The 21,562-nt window shown below is 48.0% G+C and overlaps 1 protein-coding gene across 1 annotated transcript; it reads right to left on the bottom strand.

The window, feature by feature from the left end:
• Positions 1 to 269: 269 nt before the first annotated feature.
• On the bottom strand, positions 270 to 16,522 carry THBS1 (thrombospondin 1). Its single transcript, XM_079769040.1, has 22 exons — positions 16,337 to 16,522; positions 15,695 to 15,790; positions 14,906 to 15,465; positions 13,969 to 14,044; positions 13,457 to 13,656; positions 13,218 to 13,340; positions 12,107 to 12,200; positions 10,495 to 10,668; positions 10,008 to 10,184; positions 9,547 to 9,720; positions 9,177 to 9,304; positions 8,924 to 9,076; positions 8,262 to 8,480; positions 7,713 to 7,820; positions 7,007 to 7,166; positions 6,732 to 6,850; positions 4,915 to 5,149; positions 4,497 to 4,724; positions 4,056 to 4,327; positions 3,526 to 3,623; positions 3,283 to 3,422; positions 270 to 2,318 (listed from the first exon to the last, which is right to left on the bottom strand). Exons 2-22 carry the CDS (start codon positions 15,759 to 15,761, stop codon positions 2,311 to 2,313), a joined length of 3,513 nt encoding a protein of 1,170 aa, XP_079625166.1. The 5' UTR covers positions 15,762 to 15,790; positions 16,337 to 16,522; the 3' UTR covers positions 270 to 2,310.
• Positions 16,523 to 21,562: the final 5,040 nt, after the last annotated feature.

Below are 21,562 nucleotides of genomic sequence, written 5' to 3'. Positions count from 1 at the left end.
AAGTGCCGGCATTCGTGGGTTAGAAAATGTAGGTGCAGGAATTTATATGCTTCAATCCTGGTTTTCCCCCTTTGTTTTCATTTTTTCTTCTTTTTTTTAGAAACAGAATTAGATTTTGAAAAGGATTCAATAAGTGACATTAATAAAATGTGACATTTTATTAATATCCTTTTTGGGGACTATGCATGTCATACTGATTAAAGAATGGAATTTATCCATATCTTATAACATAAAGCCAATAGAGAACAAATAAATGTGGATACAGTAAGTATAAATATAAATTTCCATATGTTTTATTGTTGTTCCTTGTACATAAGAAACAGTAATATACAACTTACACTGCTTTAGAATGTAAAATGGATAAAATGTACAAAAAAAAAGCACATTCCTAGAAAAAGGTATTGGCAAATAGTAAAAACGGGGTGGGGCAAGCAAAACAAATCAAAAACAAAACAAAACCCAACAATTCTTCAATTCAGTGTGCAAACATTTTATAAAAATAGAAATACTAACTCTACAGGCAGTATTTCCTGATAAATTATTTAAATAGCGTATCTACACAATCTGAGATATCTATTCCAATGGCATTGAGAAAATAATTTATAAAAATAAAGCAATAGTATACAAGATGATAGAAAAAAACATAACTTTCAGAAAATGTATTTAACATTTCAATGCTATTTCCTTACTGGGAATACTTTTCTGCAAAGAATTTTTATACTATGTACAACATTGTCTTTTTTAGGTACTACAGTAGCTTTAAGTTTGTTAGACACTTAAACTCTTTCTGCTTGAGCCAAAAGTTCTTTACTCAGTCACACAACAAATGAGGTAATATTTGTATGTAAGTTTCACCTTTGTCATTTTTTTCTTTTGGAAAAATGAAAAAATAGTAAGCGTAGATGCTTTTCTTCTCCCTGGAAATAGGCACAAGGGGTGGGGTAAAACAGTATCAAAGGCCTCATGGCTTTCTTTGCCATCTCAACGCACTTGCAAATGGACAGCCAGCTAATCCCGCCGGAAAAGACAAGAAATCCCAACTCATTTAAGCACAAAGCAGAGCAGCTCGCTACGCTGATTTTCCTCGTGCCCTTCCTTGCCAGAGTTGGCTGATAAAGCTCAATACCTACTCTCACTTTCCACACAAAACCCAGGTTCCAGGGAGAACAGAGTTAATAAATAATCTGTATTTACAATCTTACAGTCATGAAGACTCAACAAAGGTGATATGGATAGTCCTTCTGCTTCTTCCTGTTCCATGAAGTCTTTCAGACAAATTCTCCAGAGTAGGTGAAAAATAAATATTTTACATTGTAAAGTGTAAAAAAACCCAAAACTACAGTCCAAAAGAATTGGAACACTCCATGATATTCAGGAAAAAAGAGAAAAGGAATGTCTTAGTTGATAATTTTGTGCCTTTCTAACCATAAAAATACAAGCATGGCCGCCCCTCCCTTGGGAGGCAGCCCGGTGCTCTCTGAGATGGTAGGTTTTATTTTCCTGCTACATCTGCACAAGCTATATCTGGAATAAAGCCGACAATTCCAGTGTAACTAGGCAGTGGCAGCCAGCACTGCCTTACACTCTGGTTTAATCCTGCCTCCCTATTCTGGTCACTACATGTGACGTGTAAGGGGTGGGGATCCGAGAGGAAGTCCAGAAGTCAGTCCTTCCCTCCCTCCCCTGCTTCTATGTAAGTGCCAATCAGCTAACACCGGTCGGTCAGCATCATGAAATCCAGCAATAGTCTTTCAATCCCCTGAAAATGGTTTAGTACCAAACGTGTAACAGTTCCTCCATATTTTCCTCATACAATCATCTCTTGGGTATGTGCCCCCCCCCCCCACCCCGAGCTTTGGCCCTGCTCCCCCTATTCCCGAGGGAGTAGGTCAGGAGTGGTTGTTTGCCAATGCCAGTGAGTCCTCCCTTCTCTGACGTGCCTGAAAGGGCTTCTGAGTCCGTTGCTCAGAGAAGGCCTCACAATAGCAGCCTGCTCTGACCAAAGCTGGGTGGAGCTGGCACCTTCCCACTGAGGCAGGTGGATGCTTCTGCTTTTTTCCAAAAGCAGACCAAAGTCATTGTTTATATTCTTGCAAGATTCTCTTCTCGTTCAGAGGCTGAATGCTGAGTCTGATTTGGAAAATTGCATTTTTCTTGAGTCAAGTCACATGTTTTAGGAGTCCACACTGATGCAAGCAGAGAAAGAGGCAGCAGGGAGGCGTGATCCTGGGGGTTTCCTTAAGCCCATAGTTCCAGAAGGTGCAATACCAGCATTGGTTATGATCAGTCTTTTGATCAACAGTTTGAAGATTAGGAATCTGTTAAGTAAACAAACACAGATATATAAATAAAAACTATTTCACAAAGGCATTGTTACCTTAATATCAGTTAATGAATTAACAACCTAGGTATAGCTCTACTTTTATAATGACAAAAGCATAATATAAGATGGCCAGCTTATAAAATTAAATGTTAACGTGTTTGAACACTGTTGTTAGGAGATTGGTACAGCTCGACCTTGCAGAACTTAGGATTTGGGCTATGCTCTCTTAAGACCTTCAGTGTTTAAAGTTTAGGGCATTTTATGTTAAACATTCAGACTCAAAGATTATATCATAATTTAAATATTTTCGAGTAAATGAACCATCTTTTTACTCTAATGGATCTTGTTGGCATCAGGCCTTGTCCCTGTAAACATTTTTGAAGCGCTTATTCTTTTGGCAGCCCCAGTGCTGGCCTCCATGAGGTTAGGTGGCCACAGAGCGAATGAGGACAGAGGAAAACAGCTCAGGTTAACAGTGAAAGTGAACATGCCAACGTGAAGGCAACACTCTCCCTTCCTTGTACGACAGGGGAAGAATGTGAAAGCAACTTGTGCTGCAATGGCACAGACAAAACTACAGGGAACATGTCAGATGTTCAGTATTATTAGTGTGGCCTACCCTGTGCAGGAGCCTGCCTGCGGTTTACCTTCACTCTGTGTATGAGGAGCACAGAGATTGCTAAGCAAACTGATACTGGTAACAAGACTCAGGATTTCATAAGCCACAGTTCATAGGCCTTATTTCATTTTTACCATGGTCTTAAACCTTTAAACGGAGGGTAAATTGAGGTGTAAGTTATTAATGTTAATGATCACTTATGCAAAACTAACTAACAGCAAACTACAGATGACCCTGTCTGTAAAACAGTCTTTAAATTAGACTCCCCCATAATTGGCATTGTCGGTGCCAGTCTGAATTAGATATGTCCACTGTCCATTCACTCTAGTGTTGCACCTACCTCTGCATTCGTATTTCAGGTCGGAGAAGAACACCATTTCTTGAGAGAAGACAAACAGCCCTAGCCTACCACCAGCATAGGTTTTGTCATAGATGGGTCCTGAGTCAGCCATGATTTTCTTCCCTTCATACATCACCACTCTGCAGGAAGAAAGAAAAGGTCGTTAGTGACACCCCTTTGTCTGTCTCTTCCTTCTTGCCCATCGTTGGGACTGTAAGTGAAATTTAATGAGTGCGATCTTACCGAATGAAACCAGTCTTTGGCCTGTGGCTGAGACGCCATCTGTAGGCGGTGAAATCTTTCCAGCCAATGTTACGAGGGTCATGCCACAGGGTGCGTACCTGAAGGAGAAGGAAAGGTTGAAACCGTGATGAGAAGGTTTATATTTCATTCTGTGAGACTGAAAAGTGCCAAGCTGACCTATGTTAGAGGGCTGAAACGTAGGATTTTTCTAAGGCCTCTTCCATTTGATGTGTGCCCTTGAAGGCACATGTGAAGTAGAAAGAGAGAAGAGAAGGAGCCTCTTTGAAGAGACTGAAACTGCCTTTGGATCTGCAGGGTAACTCTTGTTATGGCGAGCTCCCCTCTGAGACAGTTATGGTTTACAGAGCAGAGCTTAGTGCTGCAGCTGATGGTGGGGATGTGATTTCTAAGACTCCCTCAGTTCCGGTCAAAGCACAACATCCCTCGTGCTGGTCAAGCCCCCGCTCCCTCCCTCCCTCCCCCCATTGTTGCCTGTGTCAGCCTGACAGGGGTTGTGGGGTTGCTCCTACCTGGCCAGGGGTGTTTCCTGTGTGCCACAGCGCATTCCGCAGGTGCTCGCCAGGCCCGGTGGTGGAGTTCACGACTTTCACAGAAAGGCCCGAGTATCCCTGAGCCTTTGTGGGGTTGGTGTCCCAGTAGGTCTGGGTGATCTGCTTCCACATGACAACATAGAAGCGGCTGCTGGACTGGTAGCCAAACACAAATCCGGCATAGTCATCGTCCCTTTCGGTGTTGATGAAGAAGGTGCCGCTGAAGTCCACAGCATTAAACTCATCATAACCTGGAAGGTGAGTGGGGCCAGACCCAGGTTAGAAAACGGCAGCTGTCAGAAGGTTCTCCATTCCCTTCCCAGACATCCTAGTACCCACAGGGACACGCTCGCTGCCAGGTTTTACATTTGCTGCTTTCCCCTGTAGGCTAGCCTGCTGTGCAAAGAACTCACTACTCACCCACGGCAAGTCCGGGATCACAGTTGACCGTCTGGACGAGCTCTTTACCCTGATGGCGTACCACCCAGTTCGGGTCGTTCTGGGATGTCCCTTTGGGGTCCAGAGGGATCATCTGGAACCGGCGGAAATCAGTCTCACTGATATCAATGTTTTCAGGACAGATGTCATCGATGTCTGGCACACTGTCATCGTCAAAGTCATCTTTGCAAGCATCACCTCGACCATCACCTAAGTGAGAAAGGCAAGCGTTTGGTGAGACTCTGAAACACTGTTATCACTGGTGTCAGAAGCTCCCATCTTGTCAAGGTTAGCAGTTAGTCTCTCCACCCTCTCGTGTGCCTTCAACTTTGCGTTTATGTCCTCGACCTAGAGGGCCCCGGTTTCAGTTCCTGTGTTAGAAGGTGGCTCCATGACTCACCATCGGAGTCCTTCTGGTCAGGATTGGGCACGAGCCTGCAGTTGTCCCTGTCGTCAGGAATGCCGTCATTGTCGTCGTCATGGTCGCAGGCGTCTCCCTTGCCGTCCTTGTCGTGGTCGGCCTGGTTGGCGTTGGGCACGTAGGGACAGTTGTCCAGGTTGTTCTGGTGGCCATCTTCATCAATGTCCTGATTGTTGTCACAGGTGTCTCCAATGAGGTCCGAGTCAGAGTCAAGCTAGAGAGAGAAACGGAGGGTAAATTGAGGTATAAGTTATTAATGTTAATGATCACTTATGCAAAACTCACTAATGTTGGATGTGGCCGGTGGAGTTTCAAGTCTATATGCTATGCCAAAAGACAGTAATAGTAACACATTTTAAGTTTTTTTCCTTAATCCTTGTTTTCATATGAAAATTTGAAAAGGGATTTTTAAGAGTTTAAAAAAATATAAAACATTCTAAATAAAATTAAATAGAAAGCATTATTCACTAAGGATGAAATGCAATGTTAACTGCTTCTATCTTAATGTTAAATGAAATCTTTGGGTACATTTTATTACTTTTCCATTGAAGGGTTTCAATTGTAAATTTGTTGACATGTCAACTTCTACTCTAGGCCATCAAGTCATGGAAACACGGCACTGTTTTTATGCATACTGGGTAACTCATATGGTAGGATCCATTAGTTTCTTTTATTTTTAGGTATTTGGTTTTATAGATCTAGTCCATAAAGACTGTCGTCTGTTGGCTGAGATCAAGTCAAAACTAAGATTTTTCAAAACTGTATTTCTCAGAGTCCTTTTACATTATCCAGTTTGTGTGGGATGCTTAAAGATCATTTATACACAAACTGGAATTTTTCTTGCTCTTAGTAAGGTTTTTACATGATGCCTGAATTTTGTTATAAATTTGATCACAGTCTGAAGAACCAAAAACTCATCCAGGGAGGTTAAATGATATTGAACACATTTAATTTATGGTAAGACCCAATCTCAAAATATGACTCTCATTACCATTTGGTCAGCAAAGCCATATCAGATCATGCACACTTTTCCCATTATGGCCCCAAAGCTCTTTATCTTGTTGCCTTTGTTTTACAGGACCACATAAGAGCAAATACTAGGAGGAAAAAGCTGTACTTCTCATATCTTGAATCTTATAAAAATATTCCCATTTTTAAAAGCTAGTTTCTAAATTTCCAGAACAATGCATTTTAGAAGAAAAAAAAATACCTTAACTTTTGTACTTAGAAAATAACTATGGGCAACTGCACAAGAAAAGAAATACTTTCAGACATGGAAACTGTCCTGGCTAATGTCTGTCTGTAGCACGCCCCAGCATGGGTGGACAGTGATATCTGATTGCAATGCCAAACACTTTTGAAGAATGAATTATCGCCCGTTTGGGGGAAGTAGTTTTAGTTTGATGATTTTCTTCCAGCCAGATTATACCATTAGCCATGAAAATGGTTGTTTTGCTTCAGGATATTTCTTTTATCTCTTAGTCTTAAATAATGATTAACATACTAGAGCTGTCAGATTTCGACTCTGTATAATTGACCTTAATGGTATTTCATGCGGAACAAGTCCCGCAGACCTTCTTGTACAAGACAAGATTGAAGTTACGAGACTGCCATGCTGATGATCGATGGGACTCTGCCAGGAGACCCCATCAGGCAAACCGTTTACCTAAAGATATTATGATTGGCTACGAGATCACCGAGAGCCATGGGAACGAGTGTCTGCACTCTACTTTTCGTAGGCCTAGAAAGGGACATTCCAATACTTGACTGAAAGCTTCTGAGAGGAGTCCACCTACCTGGTCTGGATTATGCTCCAGAGGGCAGTTGTCACACTGATCTCCAACCCCATCCATATCGGTGTCCTTCTGGTCCACATTATAGACATACTGGCAGTTGTCTCGTTCATTGAGGATACCTGCAGAAAACGGGACACAGGAGGTGAAATCTCCGCCTCGGTTGTTTCAACAAAACTGCACAAACTGGAGCGCAGCCAGGGCTGGAGAGCAGCCACTCCATAGCGGAGTGAGGTCACCGCTGCCGGGGGGCCCGCTGGAGCCAGGGAGCGCCTTACCGTCCCCATCGATGTCGACAGCACAGGCGTCTCCTTCCCCGTTGTTGTCCGTGTCAGCCTGATCGGGGTTGTGGTTGTAGGGGCAGTTGTCACAGCGGTCTCCCACGTCGTCTCTGTCGTAGTCATACTGGGCTGGGTTGTAATGGAACGGACAGTTGTCCTGGAAAGAGAAGAAATGGAGCATTTTACAACATTGTCTGTGAAACCAGCTCAAAGCTCAAACCCCCTGCATCCTATAAAACTGCAAATATCTGCAACAGTTACTTCCTACCAAGTGGCTTTACTGATTGAGCACTCAGTGTAAAATGATCACTGCAGAAGTTAAAAACCAGGACATCATGAAGGAAACACGGATTCCTGGGGGCTCTAAGTCAGTGAAATGTAAATATAAGCTCATCTCAGTTCTCAATACTCCCAGAGTAAATTTTACTGTAATTTAGATAAAACATTTCAGATGACTCTGGGGAGCCAAGTGTCATTTGTTTGTTTATGGGTTATCTTGCTCAAATGGGGTGAAGGAAGGTTGTGATGAAAAACATAACCCTTATTTAAAAGTTCTCGTGGCAACATTTATGTCCTCAAACTATCCTATGTACCATTTTGGTATACTTTTCCTTATAACTTTATAAATTCAGTGAATCTGAAAGTGTTTCATGCTGTAACTGGATAGGAAAGATGAAAGAGGAGTGGAAGACATTATTTTTACCCTATCATCTGGAATTTTATCATTGTCATCGTCATCATCACAGGCATCGCCGATTCCGTCCTTGTCATAGTCCTCCTGCCCTGAGTTGGGAAGGTTGGGGCAATTATCCTGGAAAGAGAAGACGCTCATTTTAGCCGCAGCCCGCACGTCCTTGCTCAGCTCACACATGGAAGCACTGAATGCTACTCGGTAACAACATGTATTTTTTATGGGAAGGCAAAAATTTGAACATTTTCTTGGGGGATAGATATAGAATTTGTATAAATGCTCTCGGCTCTGTACATGCTGGGAACACAAGCCTTAGTCTGCTGGTGTCTGGTCGGGAGGTGAACATTTCTTTGTACAAGATAACGGACTATGGGACACCTGTGCCAAAGGGCCGCCACGGCCACATTCTTGGTGCTTTATATGATGGAGAGTTAATGCTCTGCCTTTGGGTGACCTGATCTTTCAGTTTCGTTTTCAGACTTGTAGCATTTAAAATCCCCTCGCCGATTCTTTGGGTCAGGCTGAGGTGCCCTCCGGGAGGCGTGTGAGGGAGCGGGTTACCTTCTTGCAGTGGTAGGTTGCGTTGGCCACGCACACCAGGTCCTCGTTGGGCCAGCCGTCCAGGTCGGAGTCCTCCCCGCAGATGATGCCGTTGCCCGCGTAGCCGGGCTTGCACTCGCAGCGGTACATGGGGTCGCTGTAATGGCCCAGGTAGTTGCACTTGGCGTTACTGTTGCAGTCGTGGGTCCCATCCGTGCAAGGGTTGCGGGGTTTGCACACCTGAGAGGACAACATCCTGATGTTAATGCAGAGCCTTCAAGCGTCTCCAGACACGGCAGAAACAAGAAGAACCCAGGTCCCTGTCATCTCCGAACAGACAGGCTCCATGGGGAAGGGTGTGGGTCACTTCTGTCCTTCCCCTCACCCCCGCCCCCACCCCGTGGGTGTCCCGGCTGCAGGGTAACAACACTTTATGTGTTTTTCCTGAAATTGCTCGGCACCATTGCTCACAAGTTACTCCAGAGCAGCATTGCAAATCTGATGGACGCTCCTTCCACTGCTGGACTTACAACCAATCCTCTAGTCCTGATTCTAAAGGCTGGATTGTGCATGCACCCCTCCCGGTTTTTGTGAAGGTGATGCAATAACATTTCTCCCTTTCCTGGTTGTTCCCGCCGCGGGCACCCTCCTTTACGCTGGCCCGCCCGTCTGGCCCACGGTACCTGTTTGTTGGCGGTGGCCTGCTCCACGCCGCGGCCGAAGGGCTGCGGGCCAGTGAAGCGCGGCGGGCAGGGCAGGCAGTTGTAGCCGGGGTCTGTGTTCTCGCACCTGTGCTCTCCGTTGTGGCTGAAGCAGGCGTCAGGCACCAGGGTGCACTAGGGGAGAAACGACAGTTTGCTTCCTGTTTAGGGAACACTGCCCGGGGAACAAGGGGGACAGGCTCCCTGCTTTCCTGGGGCAGCATCGGTTCCTCACCTCGTCAATGTCTTTGCACTGGATGCCATCTCCGCCGTAGCCCGGGGGGCAAGCACCGCACTTCCAGCTGCCATCGGGGTAGCTGGTGCACTTGGTCCCAGCAAAGCAGGGGTTGGACAGGCATCCATCTGAGACAAGAGAACAGGGAAATGGTTGGTCTACGCTGCCATACTGGTCACTAAAAATACCACACGAGGTAAAATCCTATAGGGTCTATGTAAGTGATAACTTGAGGTTATGTTGTTCACCGGGACTAAAAATAATCAAACCGCTCAGGGCCATTCAGAGCCAGAGCCCCCTTGAATGCTGACTGTGGCATTCGGTTAAAAGAACCCCCCAGGGCGGTTTTGTCCGGGGCTGCGTGGCTCACCGATGGGGCAGTCCTGCTTGTTGCAGATCTGGTTTTCCATCACGTCGCCAACGCAGTCCTTGCCTCCAAACTGGGGGGCGGGGTTGTTGCAGAGCCGGCTCCGTGTCTGCACCCCTCCCCCGCAGGTGACGGAGCAGATGTCCCACGGTGACCAGGGACCCCAGCCTCCGTTGACTGTCAGAAAGCAAACCACACGCAGACGTTAAGGTCCACCGCGAACACGGTATCTGTCACAGAAGACTCCCCTACGTTTGTTCAGGAAACCCTGCCACCCTGACACGTGGAGCATGTTTGGGAAGAGGGCGAGTTTGAAATGGTTTTCTTTCTGGTTTTCATTAAAAGAAACTGCTGAGTATGCAGGAGTTTGTTTGTTTCTCTAGAAAGTAACCTTTCCCCTCCACGATCTACTGAGCAGATAGGGCAGGCGCCCGGCCCCCAGCGGGGCAGAGCTGCTCACGCACCAGGGCAGGCGTCTCTGGTGCAGGCTTTGGTCTCCCGAGCTTCGCCTTCACAAGGCCTCCCGTTCATCTGGGGGCTGGGCGAGTTGCAGAGCCGGATCCTTGTGATCACGCCATCGCCGCACGTCACAGAACAAGATGACCACGGGGACCAGTGACTCCAGCCGCCATCCTGCTTAACTAAAGCACAAAGCTGGTGGTTACCGGGTGCGTGCCACAAGCCAACCCCTGTGCTGGCCGCTTTAAATGCGTTATCTAACTAAATCCCTCAAAATAACCCTATCGAGAACCATTATCATCCCCCATTTGCAGATGAGGAAAGCGCCTCGGAGGGGTGCAGTGTGCTCAAGCTTGACCAGGTACGCGGTGGGACGAGGCTTCTGACCCAGAGTCTAGAACCTGTGCCCTGAGCCTCTATGCTCTGGAGCTGCTCGTGGTGATGACGAGAACAGGTCAGTTCTCCACATTCCCAAGGGGCCAAGATGCTCACATCTCTTATCACACTCCTGGATGTGGCAGGTCCGCGTCTGGACGGAGGAGCCCTCGCACCGGCTGTTGAGGCTGTCGCAGGAGCGGCCGCGCTGCTGGATCCCGTTGCCACAGGTCGCGGAGCAGGAGGTCCACTCGGACCACGGGGACCAGCCGTCGTCCGCAGAGTCGCTAGCTGCGGAGGAGACAGGTTCGTTTGTGTGTGGTCATTAAGACTATTCTCCAGACTGCTCTGTTCAGGACTTCCTTCCCTTGCCAGAGGGAGGAAAGCAGTCTATTTCTTAGGCTAATAGCCAAGGGGTTTATCCCAGGTCACTGTGGGTACTGCACGGGGTAATGGAATGCCGGCCCGGGTCAGCACAGCTCTGCTTTCTCCCACTGAGTTCTTCTATTCATGTTGCCTCCTTTCACCTCTCTCTGCATTTCAATTGAGTTTCCCTTTCCTGACTTGTAGGCAATTCCAGTCTCAGGCTTTCAAGAACACCAGAGTTTTAGGCAGCTTATAGGAGCCACTTCTGATTTTTAGGGGAGCCATTGCCCATGCGTTTGACAGGTGAGCTTGAAGGCAGCTCAGCTGCTTTTGGCTCTGGGCTCCAACTCGGTCATGAGGTTCATCAGTGTGCTGGTCCCCTCACCTTAGCACGTGGGGCCTTCTCTGCACATATTTTTACAGGAGGAGAGTGTATTTGTTTACCATGTGCCCAGGCACCATGGCTACAATCACACCGAGCTGTATCAGACACAAGATAGAGAACTTGTTTTCTCTTGCCATCAGTTGGAAGTTTTCCTAGCAACCCCTGGTTCAAGTTCAAAACTCCGCTAGTCCCCCGCTAGCTCTGTTTCCTTTAACCCGCACCTGAAGTGAATGCTGAATAGAAATAGATATGCAAATGATTATTGGGAACACGATCCCTGGGCGGGGCTGGTTATCCTGAGCTGTGACCAGTGTGTGTGGGTGGAGGGGTGTGTGCAGGGCTAGCGCTACTTTCCTGTTTTATTTCTTATCTTTGTTGTGATGAATCATTTTTATGACTTGTACTACTGCATTCAACATTGTCTCAGCACAGTGATTAATTTATACTAGTAACAAAAACCAGGGGTAGGGTGCCATGGAACAATGTAGTGCCCCCTTTCTTTGGTACCCTAAAACTCTAACTGCTGTTACTCTACTAGGCCTCCTGTCCTTACAGATAAATTGGATAGGACTTTTGGCCCAATTAAGTCCAATGCTTGCACTGTAGACCATCAATTTTCCTGGTGAGCAGATTTTCCTTAACTCTGGGGCATAAGGCCAAATTCTAGAAGCAGTCTAAGAACTTGGAATTACTGCTGCTATAAATCCCATCTCTCTATTCCTCAAAGCATACAATTGGGATCAATAAGCTATACCAAGATTATGATTGCCCATACCGTAATCCAGATTACGATTGCCCATACCGTAATTTAGTCATAATGGCGTTTTTGGTTCTATACAGCAAATAAGCCACCAGGTAACCAGATGCTGCAGCAAAAAGCTGAATGACAACATGTGATGGAAGTGGGGGTGGGGGCCCAGCATTTATGCAGAGCTGCCCTAGTCACTGGAGAATGGCTACGCAGTTTTAGGAACTTACGCCAACACCGTGGGCAGCATTCTCCATCAGGAACTGTGGCATTGGAGCAGGGCATTATGGGGCAGGACACTTTTTTGCAGATGGTAACTGAGTTCTGCAGAGCAAGAGGGAGGAAGAAACGGGTTATTGAACATACTGCAAGCAGAAGCTTCCATACGATAACATTTCAGTCCCTTGATGAACGGTCAGGGCGACACGTGCTCTGCTGGAATGATTTCGATAGAAGGGCTGTCTTATTTGCAGCCACCAGTATTATAGACAGAGTTCTGGACTAGTTACCTGTCACTCCATTCCTTGGAGAGTTCTTTCTTAATTGCTACTTAGTCCATGGTGAAAGTTATTACATGAAGAATTTATCCATAGAGAATCACAAAATATCATAAGTCAAATCAATTAACTTGCATCTGAGATTGAACTCCTAAAACTCAGCTGGTACTTTTAAATTTAAAAATTATTTTCTCCATGGGGAAAAGCAGATCAATGAGCATATTTCCCCCCCTCATGTATAGATATGGCTTTATATTATGTTGGAGAAGAATGAGAATTTAATAAAGATGGCTCCAAAATCCAGCAGTCTGTGATTTGTATTTAAGCTTGATTTTGCTTGAGCCAGATGAACCCCCAAACTCACCTGCCACGGGCACTGGGGAGAGCTAGCGTGACACGCACTGGGGCAGGGCCATCTGAGCTAAGGGGACAGTGGCGTCCTAACAATGTCGGGCTGAGTTACAGTCTGACAGTCTGTACTGTGTTAAAAGAACCTCCTTGTCATAGCTGAATATAAATCAGGGCTGGGGGAAAAGGCTGTTCCAACCAGGTGTTATTCACCTGACATTCACACTTAGTCTCTGAAATAAAGCAGGTCAATTATTCCGATGTTTTAGATTTGTTCTTTTAGATACTTAGCCTGGGGTATGACTTTGGAAAACTCTGTGAGAGTTTAAAGAAGATTTATAGATGTCATACTTGCATCTCAAACAGACACACACGTATTTGGTATCAGGCCATGGAACATAAAAAGAGCTTGTGTGGCCAACTGGGTATTTCCCCAGAGGCCGTGGCTTCAAACACATGCCATCGATTTGGATTTCAGTTTGTCAAGAGCCCTTACCTGACAGCGGCACTCGGTGCAGCTATCAACAGTCCATTCCTCGTTATTCCTGTACTGGACTCCGTTGTGGTAGCAGAGGGGAGGCCTCCTCAGCTCATTGGCCAGCTCTTTGTTCTCTTCAGTCTAAAAGGGGGGGAAAGGTCATCAGTGTCCAATCTCATTTCCAGTCGTTCAGGACCACATGAAAGGCTAAGCCTGCAGGGGCTCAGGCTCAAGGGCTGGGGCTGGAGGCCACTGACCACTTTGCGGATGCTGTCCTGCAGCGTGGTCACGATGGTGCGCAGGCCCCTCAGCTCCAGGACCATGCTGGACAGCTCATCACAAGAGATGCCGCAGATGGCTTGCAGGTCCTTTGTCTTATGGCCAATATAGTTGGTGCGGATGGCGGGGCTGGACCCATTCACCACGTTGTTGTCAAGGGTGAGGATGGCATTTGTAGCTGCCAAGGAACAAGCACACACAATGAGCAAAGGAGCAGAAGGTGCTCTCACCGGAGTTCCTAGTTGTAGAAGACATTTCACTCGGGGCGAGGGATGCAGGTGGAGGGGATGTGTGTGTGTGTGTGTATGTATGTGTGTATGTGTGTGTATGTGTGTGTGTGTGTAATAGCCTTCTAAGGCCACTTTTATGTACCTCTTATCATGTTACCCAGGGTAATTTACACACAACCAACACTGTTTACGTTTCTTAGCTTGCTTTATGTGGAATCCCCCAATTTCCCCAGGTACCCTAAAAACAGACGGGCACTCACAGCTGGAGCAGCCTTTGTTCCTGAGGACGTCTTCTGGTGTGGTTCCAAAGACAAACCTCACGTTCTGCAGCACCCCCTGTGGGCAGAGGACACACGTTACTCGCAGAGTGTTCGGGGGAGGGGCGTGGGAGGAAAAGCACACAGTAATTATTCTAGAAGTCTGAAAGAGCTCCCTTTTAAGGTCACCAGGTCAAAATAACACACCAACATAAATTGCCAAACAACTTCAACATCTTAATTGTGTCTTCTGCCAAGTCTTCAGTATTTTACAAAGAATTCGGTTATCAGCCTACTTGGGGCCACAGGAAGTGGGATCTGATACTATGGTCGAGGATATAATGACAGTCTTCGTGTCAAAGAGTTAAAGGTGGGAGTTTCAAAGCCACAGTTGCAAAGACCTAGAAGTTTAACCAAAAAAAGAAGCTGCAGCAGCAAACCACCACTACTTTAACCTTTTATCTGAGACCCGCCACATCCCCATGAGGGATCAAATAGCGAAGTGGTATTTATTCTGCTCAAACAAAGTATCCATTTCAAGCAATATTACAGTTGGTTGGATGCATTTGAAGTAAGTGATATTTCTTGAGAAGAGTATAAGAAGAAACTAAGGCTTGAACAAGCTGTTATGGGAAAATCATTCATTTCCTTTAGTGGCTTTCAAAGTGTGGTCCCCAGAAGACCCCCACCAACATCAGCCTCAGCCGGAACTTCTTAGAAAAGTGAATTATCAGGCCCAGCCCGGATCTACTGAACCTGACACTCTGGGTGGGGTGCAGCAGTAAGACTTCCCGGCGACCCTGAAACTCCCTAAAGTTTAAGCACCCCTGCTTTAGTCCACAGGCCGTGCTTCCTGTCCTGGAACCCCTGCCTCTCCGGCTAGTGCCCTCCTGACAGAGAAGCTGGCTCCAGAGACCAGGAATCAGAGAAGATGCCTCACCTGGAAATTGTCGTTGGCACCCCCTTTTGCGACGCGGAGTCTGGCAATGCTGGCCAGGTCCCTGGTGAAGATGCTCTGGATGGGGGCGTCGAGCTCAGCGTTCTCCATCTTCTCGCAGTCGATGTACAGCTGGGCCCTGTCCTCCTGCACAAACAGCGTGATGCTCTTCCACTGGCCGGTGGCCAGGAGCGCTTCTTCCACCGACACCACGTGCTGCTTCCCCTGCACGGTCACGCTCAGGTCCAGGGTGCCCGCTTTGCCATTGGAGACCACGCTGAAGACCTGGCCGGAGCGGTCCTTCCGCTCCACGGCCAGCAGCGTGCCTCGGGTCTTCTTCATCTGCCTCAGGGAGGCCAGGAGGAGAAAACCCTTCTCCGCACGCACGGCGTCCACTAGGTCTTGGAACTTGTCGTCAGGCACAGGGGGGATCAGGTTGGCGTCCTCGATGCGGAAGGCTGGGCTGGAAGGGTCAGGGCCCTTCACCAGTCGGCGCCCAGAGCCCTTGCGGGCAGCCCCGGTGAGTTCGAAGATGTCAAACACGCTGTTGTCTCCCCCAGACTCTGTTAGGAGCGGGACACACGGTGAGCTTTCTAGACAGGGGCCCGGGGTGGGGGGCTCAGCTCTGAGGGATGGGGCGAGAGGGACAGTGTGGAAACCACGGAAAGGGAATCCTGATGTTCAGTCGGGGCTTGGGGAGAAATGGGAGAGGAGAGCTGGGAGGGGGGCACGCCTGGGGTAACCAGCACCTCCTCCTCTTCCCTCCCCCTCAAAGGCATTATACAGACTCACCTGGAATGCGGCTGGAGCCACACACATGCAACAGGAACAGGACACCGAGTCCCCAGGTGAGCCCCATGGCGGAGCTGCTTGTGCCCAGCAGGGAGCCTGCGGCAGGAAGCAGAGCGCAGGGTGAGAAGTGGCAAAGCAGGGAGAGGGGGCAAAACCTGGGGCCGGTCCCTGGGGACCCCCTCGGCCCCACATTTGCTGGATGAGGGAGAACAGAATTTACTTTGGAGCGGGCATCAGGAAGAAAGTGAGAGTTGAAGGCAAGAGGTTGTGGTTTTAAAGTGGGGTGTGGGGGGGGTGCAAAGGCCAACCATCTGGGGGTTTCCTTGGGAAGGTGAGGGTAAACAGCAGGACCAGAAGATGTAGTCTGGGGGGCACGGGGAGGACATGGGGAAGTGGACTCCTTCTCTAGAGAACTGATAGGAAGGTTTAGGGGGAACTTAGAGAATAGGAGAAAATCTTGGGGTGCCCTGAGGAGTGGTTTGTGAACCTAGAGCTGGAGAATAGAGCTCTGAAGCTCTTCCACCAGAGGAGACCCCCAGCAGCTGGAGGGACAGAATGGGGTCCGAAGTCCCTTGAGGGGCTGGAGCCCGGGGTGGATCAGGGCAGCGCTGGTCCTCGGTGGCGGCTGGGAGACCCCCTTACCTGTGTGCTCACGGGCGCAGCGGCTCCGAGTGGCGAGTGGCAGCGAGGGCGCCGAGTCCTAGAGAGCGCAGCGCGCCCGGCCCGGGGAGGCAGCGGCGTGTGAAGGCTGCGGGGAGTTCGCTGCTGCGGGGAGATCCGCGGGAGTTGGGTCTGGCTGGCCGGCTGGGCTGCAGTGACTGGAGGCCGAGGAGCCCGCACTTATAAAGCGGCGCTCACATTCCTGGGCATGCGTCTGGCCAATGGGAGGCGGCCGGGCAGGAAGCGGGAGGGGGGCCCGTCTGGGTTCCTCTCTCCGCCCCCCGCCGCTCGGCGCACCACTTTCCAGCTAGAAAGTGGAGGGGGGAGGCGGGGGCTGGGTTCGAAGAGCCCTGGAACTTCTCAGAAAACGAGGTTCCCCGCCCACGCGGCTGTGGCGCACAGGCTCAGCACTTTGGCTCTTGCGCCACGCAGGCCGATGCGCTCGCTGTGAGCATCCCGACCAGTGCCCGTCACCCAGCCAAGACCCGGAGGGGGCTCTCAGACACACCCGGCTCCCTGGGCCCGCTTGTAAAAAAGAGGGGGAGCGGGTACGGCAGAGGAATTGGGACTACGAGAGACCCAGTGGTTCAAGAGGTTCCAGCTTTCATACTTGGTGGCCCTCATCCACCCATGCTGGTGGGATGGGGAGCCACGCGCCGCGTGCTCCAGCGCTCGCCTGCCCTCCGCCTGACCCCCTGGGGAGGTGAGCGCCGCGGGCTGTCCAGGCGGCGGGCAGAGCTCTCGCTGCTCCTCTGGGCACTTTCCCTGCAGTGCGGGCCGGCCGAGCCCCGGCTTCTCCCGCTTGCTACGGCGCTTACACGGCTTGCCGCTTGGGGGCGGTATGCGTATTCTGATCAAGGGGACCTGTGAGGGCAACTTCTTTCTAGTCAGGAATGTTAAGGAGCTTGTATCCAGTTCCCGCAAGCCAGAATTGAAATTGTCTTGAAAAACAGTTTTTGTGTCCACTCGTGCTTCTTAACGTGACTCCTGGTTGGAGGGTTTGCAGAACCATCTGGCTCCAGAGTCTTAAACTATTTACAGAACAGACTCACAGAGTAATAAATTGCCCTCTGCCTATTATTTTATTTCCTTTTTTTCCCCCTCCCTAAACGTTCTTTTCATTTTTCCGGCTCCTGAAACCGAGGTGTGGGTTACATGTCTGTGGGCGCACCAATTGCCATGAGCGCTGCCTCATAAAGCTTCTGTCATTGGGAGTCTGGTCTCCAAGCCACTGTCCCAAGCCAGCATGACTGCAGCTGCCTGGAATTCCATTCATCCCTTTGGGCTGGGGCGTCCCGCAGCCGCACTTCCCTGCTGTGGTCCCCTGGCCTTGAGGCACAGGGCACAGGCTGGGAAAGCCCTGGGGTTCACCTCCCTTCTCAGCGCACAGACCTGGCAGGACTCCTAATTGCTGGAAACACCCACGAGCTTACATTCATCACGCAGCAATTTCACTTTTTGCGTGTGGGAGTGTTGTGTGACCAGGTGCGTGTGTGTGTGTGTGTGTGTGTGTGTGTGTGTGTGTGTATGACCGAGTGAGTGCTTTCTCGTTGCTCAATATACATCAAGTATTTCTAGAAGATGACAAGTAGGTTTCTAAGACACACGTTTGTTTGTTGCTTAAGTAATAACTGAACCCCATGGTCAGAGGGATTTCACATGTTGAGGGACAGAAATAAAAGTCTCTATCAGATGATTAGTCAAATCAGATGCCTGCTGTGGAAGTCATAGGTAATGACTCATCCAAACAGATCTGAAGATTCCAGAGTCAGCAGCCACACATGCCCCTCCCCTTTCTTCTTCCTACCCTGTTAGCTCCTTGAAAGGTGATTTTTTTGGGTCACTTGCTACTACTTATCGTGATACTGGGTCCTCAGTTAGGAACCGTTTTTGGAGGAATGGCCAGCTTATGGCCCCCTGCTCCTTTGGCACACTGGCTAATTTTTATGCAGGTCAGCTGAGGGCTCGAGGCCCACAAAAATAGAATACACCTGTCTTTTTGTAAAAAGATCATCTCCTTTGCCCTAGCCCTGTGGTTGGAGTAGAAGCTCACTGGACTGTACCTTCAGCCTCGCCACTCTTGTGACTACGTGACTGTAGGAATTCCTCTGGAATTTTCTTGGACCTTCTTTCAACCTCCTACATACTTTACAAATAGGAGGGTGACCTATATGGCAGCGGGAAAGAGCTTTCTTGTCAGAGAAGGCTGACAGCGTTCCAGGGGTTTTTTCCCAAAGGCCTTCCCCAAACCATGGGACCTCAGATGTTCCGGTGGAAAGAAGATCGCAGGGGAGGGGGTGTCTGGGCAGCTTCTAGGGACTGCCCACATGGCTGCGGGTCAGTGTGTGCTGGAGACGTTCCCCAGAGACCTACATACCTCCGAACACTGGGCGAGAAGCAGGAGAGGGATAAAGGGAAAGAAAACCTGTACCTTTGATGCTGGGGATATTGTCCCGGGAATGTGTGTGTATCCTCAGCACACAAATGCCGGATTTCAGGCCAACAAGCTGACATGGACCCAAGAGAGGGGCCTTCCAGGGAGAGGGCCCAGTGCTCTCCCTGCCAAGTTGCCATCTTTGAGGATTACTTATTGAAAATAAAATTGTAAGGCGTATGGCATTTCCCTTTAGGATTTCCTTTTTCCAAGTTCCTCTAATTGGATGTGGGATTGACCAAAGCACGTTGCCAGTCAATAGGAGGAAAGGACTGTCAGGAACAGCTAGTTTAAAAATTGCATGTGATTAAGGAGAGCAAGATAATTGAGGAAAAAATTTGTTTATCTAGCAAAGAACAGCTAGGTGGGCTGTGATTGTATGTAAGGGATTTTAAAACATGCTGGAAATGTTCAGCAGTGGAAAATTTCTTAGAAGTGAGGAGCAACCAAAAATCATGGTGTTTTAGAATAGACCCAAATCATAGCATCTCTAAAATGAAGATATCATAAATCATTCCCTCTATTTCCCCTAGGTCACGGGTGAAAGTTGTCTTAGTTCAGCTGCCTTCATGATCAGAGCCAGAGGGAAGTTACCAACGGATTTTGGGGGTGGATGAGGTGATTGACTCCCAAACATTGCCCCTTCCCTACAGAATTAAAGCAAAGTACTCAGGGAATTGATCTCAGTGGGAAGCGGGAGGACTATTGGTTTAAGGGTAACTACCTTTTCTACTACCATCCCTTGCTTCCTTCCCAGCTAGTTAGTGATTAATTTTGAATTAGCATGTGACTCAGTTCTGGCTAATGAGAGGTTTGCTGGAAGCTTTTGGGAAATCAGCCTTTTTCTGTCTCCATTTGGAGAGAGCTAACTGCAGTTTGGTGCTGTTGGCCACTAGGGGAGCCAAACCCAGCATATGACTATTGTTGGAGAAGGAAGAGTAGAGAGATGGAAAGAACCTCTGTTAGACCACATTTTTTTTTTAAGATTCTTTATTGTTTAAAGTATTACATATGTCTCCTTTTCCCCCCATTGACCTCTCCCCAGCCACCCCACCTCCCAACACATGCCCTCACCCCCCCTATTGTCTGTGTCCATTGGTTATGCTTATATGCACGCATACAAGTCCTTTGATTGAGGATTTTAGCATCTATACTCATCAGAGATATTGGTCTGTAATTCTCTTTCTTTGTAGTGTCTTTATCTGGTTTTGGGATTAGGGTAATGCTGGCTTTCATAGAAAGAGCTTGGAAGTGTTCTTTCCTGTTGAATTTTTTGGAATATAGACCACATTTTTGAGCTGCTAAATCTACTAACCCTAAAGGCCATTGTACCTCCAGGTTTCTTTGCATATGTGCTTATTATTTAAGCCAATTTGTTGTTTTCTGTTACTTAGAGCCCAAAACATCAGAACTCACGCAGCCCTTTTTCCTCTGTCTGGATTGCCTTTTCACCCATACTTTGTTTGAAACTCTTCTGATGTCCTTAGGATAAGAGAAGTAAGACTAGGTCATACAATAAAAATGTGTTAAAGAGTCTTCATTTATGTTACTGAAGTGCTTCCCAGAAAAGTTGCACCATTCTCCCTGCTCTCTGTACCTTTGCCAGCAGCCGCTCTAGTCCCAAACACTTCTCACTGCTGACTGGTGAGTGAGCACTTCTTCTGACTTCACCCTGTCTTCGTATCTCTCTATTGGGGAACCTGGAGATATGGTCCAGTGGGTTCACAAAGAAAAGACGACCTGGGATGAGCTGATCCTGCGTGAAGGAGCTGGGAAATCAATTGTTAGGAAATAGAGGATATGGGGTCAAGAAGGTGGAAAAAGGAGATGGTGAGATCTCAGCCTGGGCCCAGAAATGGAAGTGGGGAAGATGAGCAAGAAGGAAAGTGAGGACATGGAGAACAGCCTCTTAATATGTGATAATGACAAACCCAACGCCGTCTTTGATAATCGACCCACCAGTAGTCTGGATAAGGGGGAAGAGTTACTTACGGTTGATGATGGAAAACCTTGTGTTTGGGAGCAGCCTCTTTGGCTGCTTTTTTATGTTTTGGTGAGAACATTTTAGTTCTACTATCTTAACAAGTTGCAGTTATACCATATGGTCAACTGAAGTCACCACATTAGGCATTCGATGCTTATTCTCTAACTTTTATACTGTGTCATCCTGATGTCCTTCTGGGGCACCATTAGTATGGGCTGGTTAGAGTTTCAGTGTAGAAGTTTTTTCTTTTCAAGTGTTTGTCATATCACAAGCTGGCCACACATTTAGAAGGAACCTTATAAAGGAGCAGAGGGGGCCGGGAAACGGTCAATGGGACTTAATTTGATGAGTCCGAATCACACTTCCTGTGTTCCAGTTTCTTCTCTCTCTATCAGGGCTTTGAATTTATTCAAAAATAAAATCATGAAAATTTTAAACCAGGAAAGCCATCTAGTCCAACCGCTCAGATAATAGATGAAGAAGTTGGTTCAAAGAGGTGAAGTGACTTGGAAACAGTCACAGAGCCTCTCAAAGTCCAGAAAACAGCTCAGGTGCCTTGACCTCCAGGCCGAAGTCCTTCCCTTTATATCCTTCTGCTCTTTGAGGTTCATTTAACTTGGTTTCAGAGATGTTTCAGTATTAAAACGAGCAGAAATGCTTTCTAGTTTGCCAGTTAGGAGAAAAGTATGTCCCCAAGATAAGAAGATAGGGAGAGGGAGGGAGGGAAGACAGAGCAGAAGAACCTGAAAGTAGCTTGCTAACCAAAGGCTGATCTGTGTTATCTCATCCC

Source organism: Cnephaeus nilssonii, assembly GCF_951640355.1.
Source record: "Cnephaeus nilssonii genome assembly, chromosome: 4".
Classification (NCBI taxonomy): Eukaryota; Metazoa; Chordata; class Mammalia; order Chiroptera; family Vespertilionidae; genus Cnephaeus; species Cnephaeus nilssonii.
Note: the sequence above shows the minus strand (reverse complement) of the source record. Positions and strands in the feature narration are given on the sequence as shown.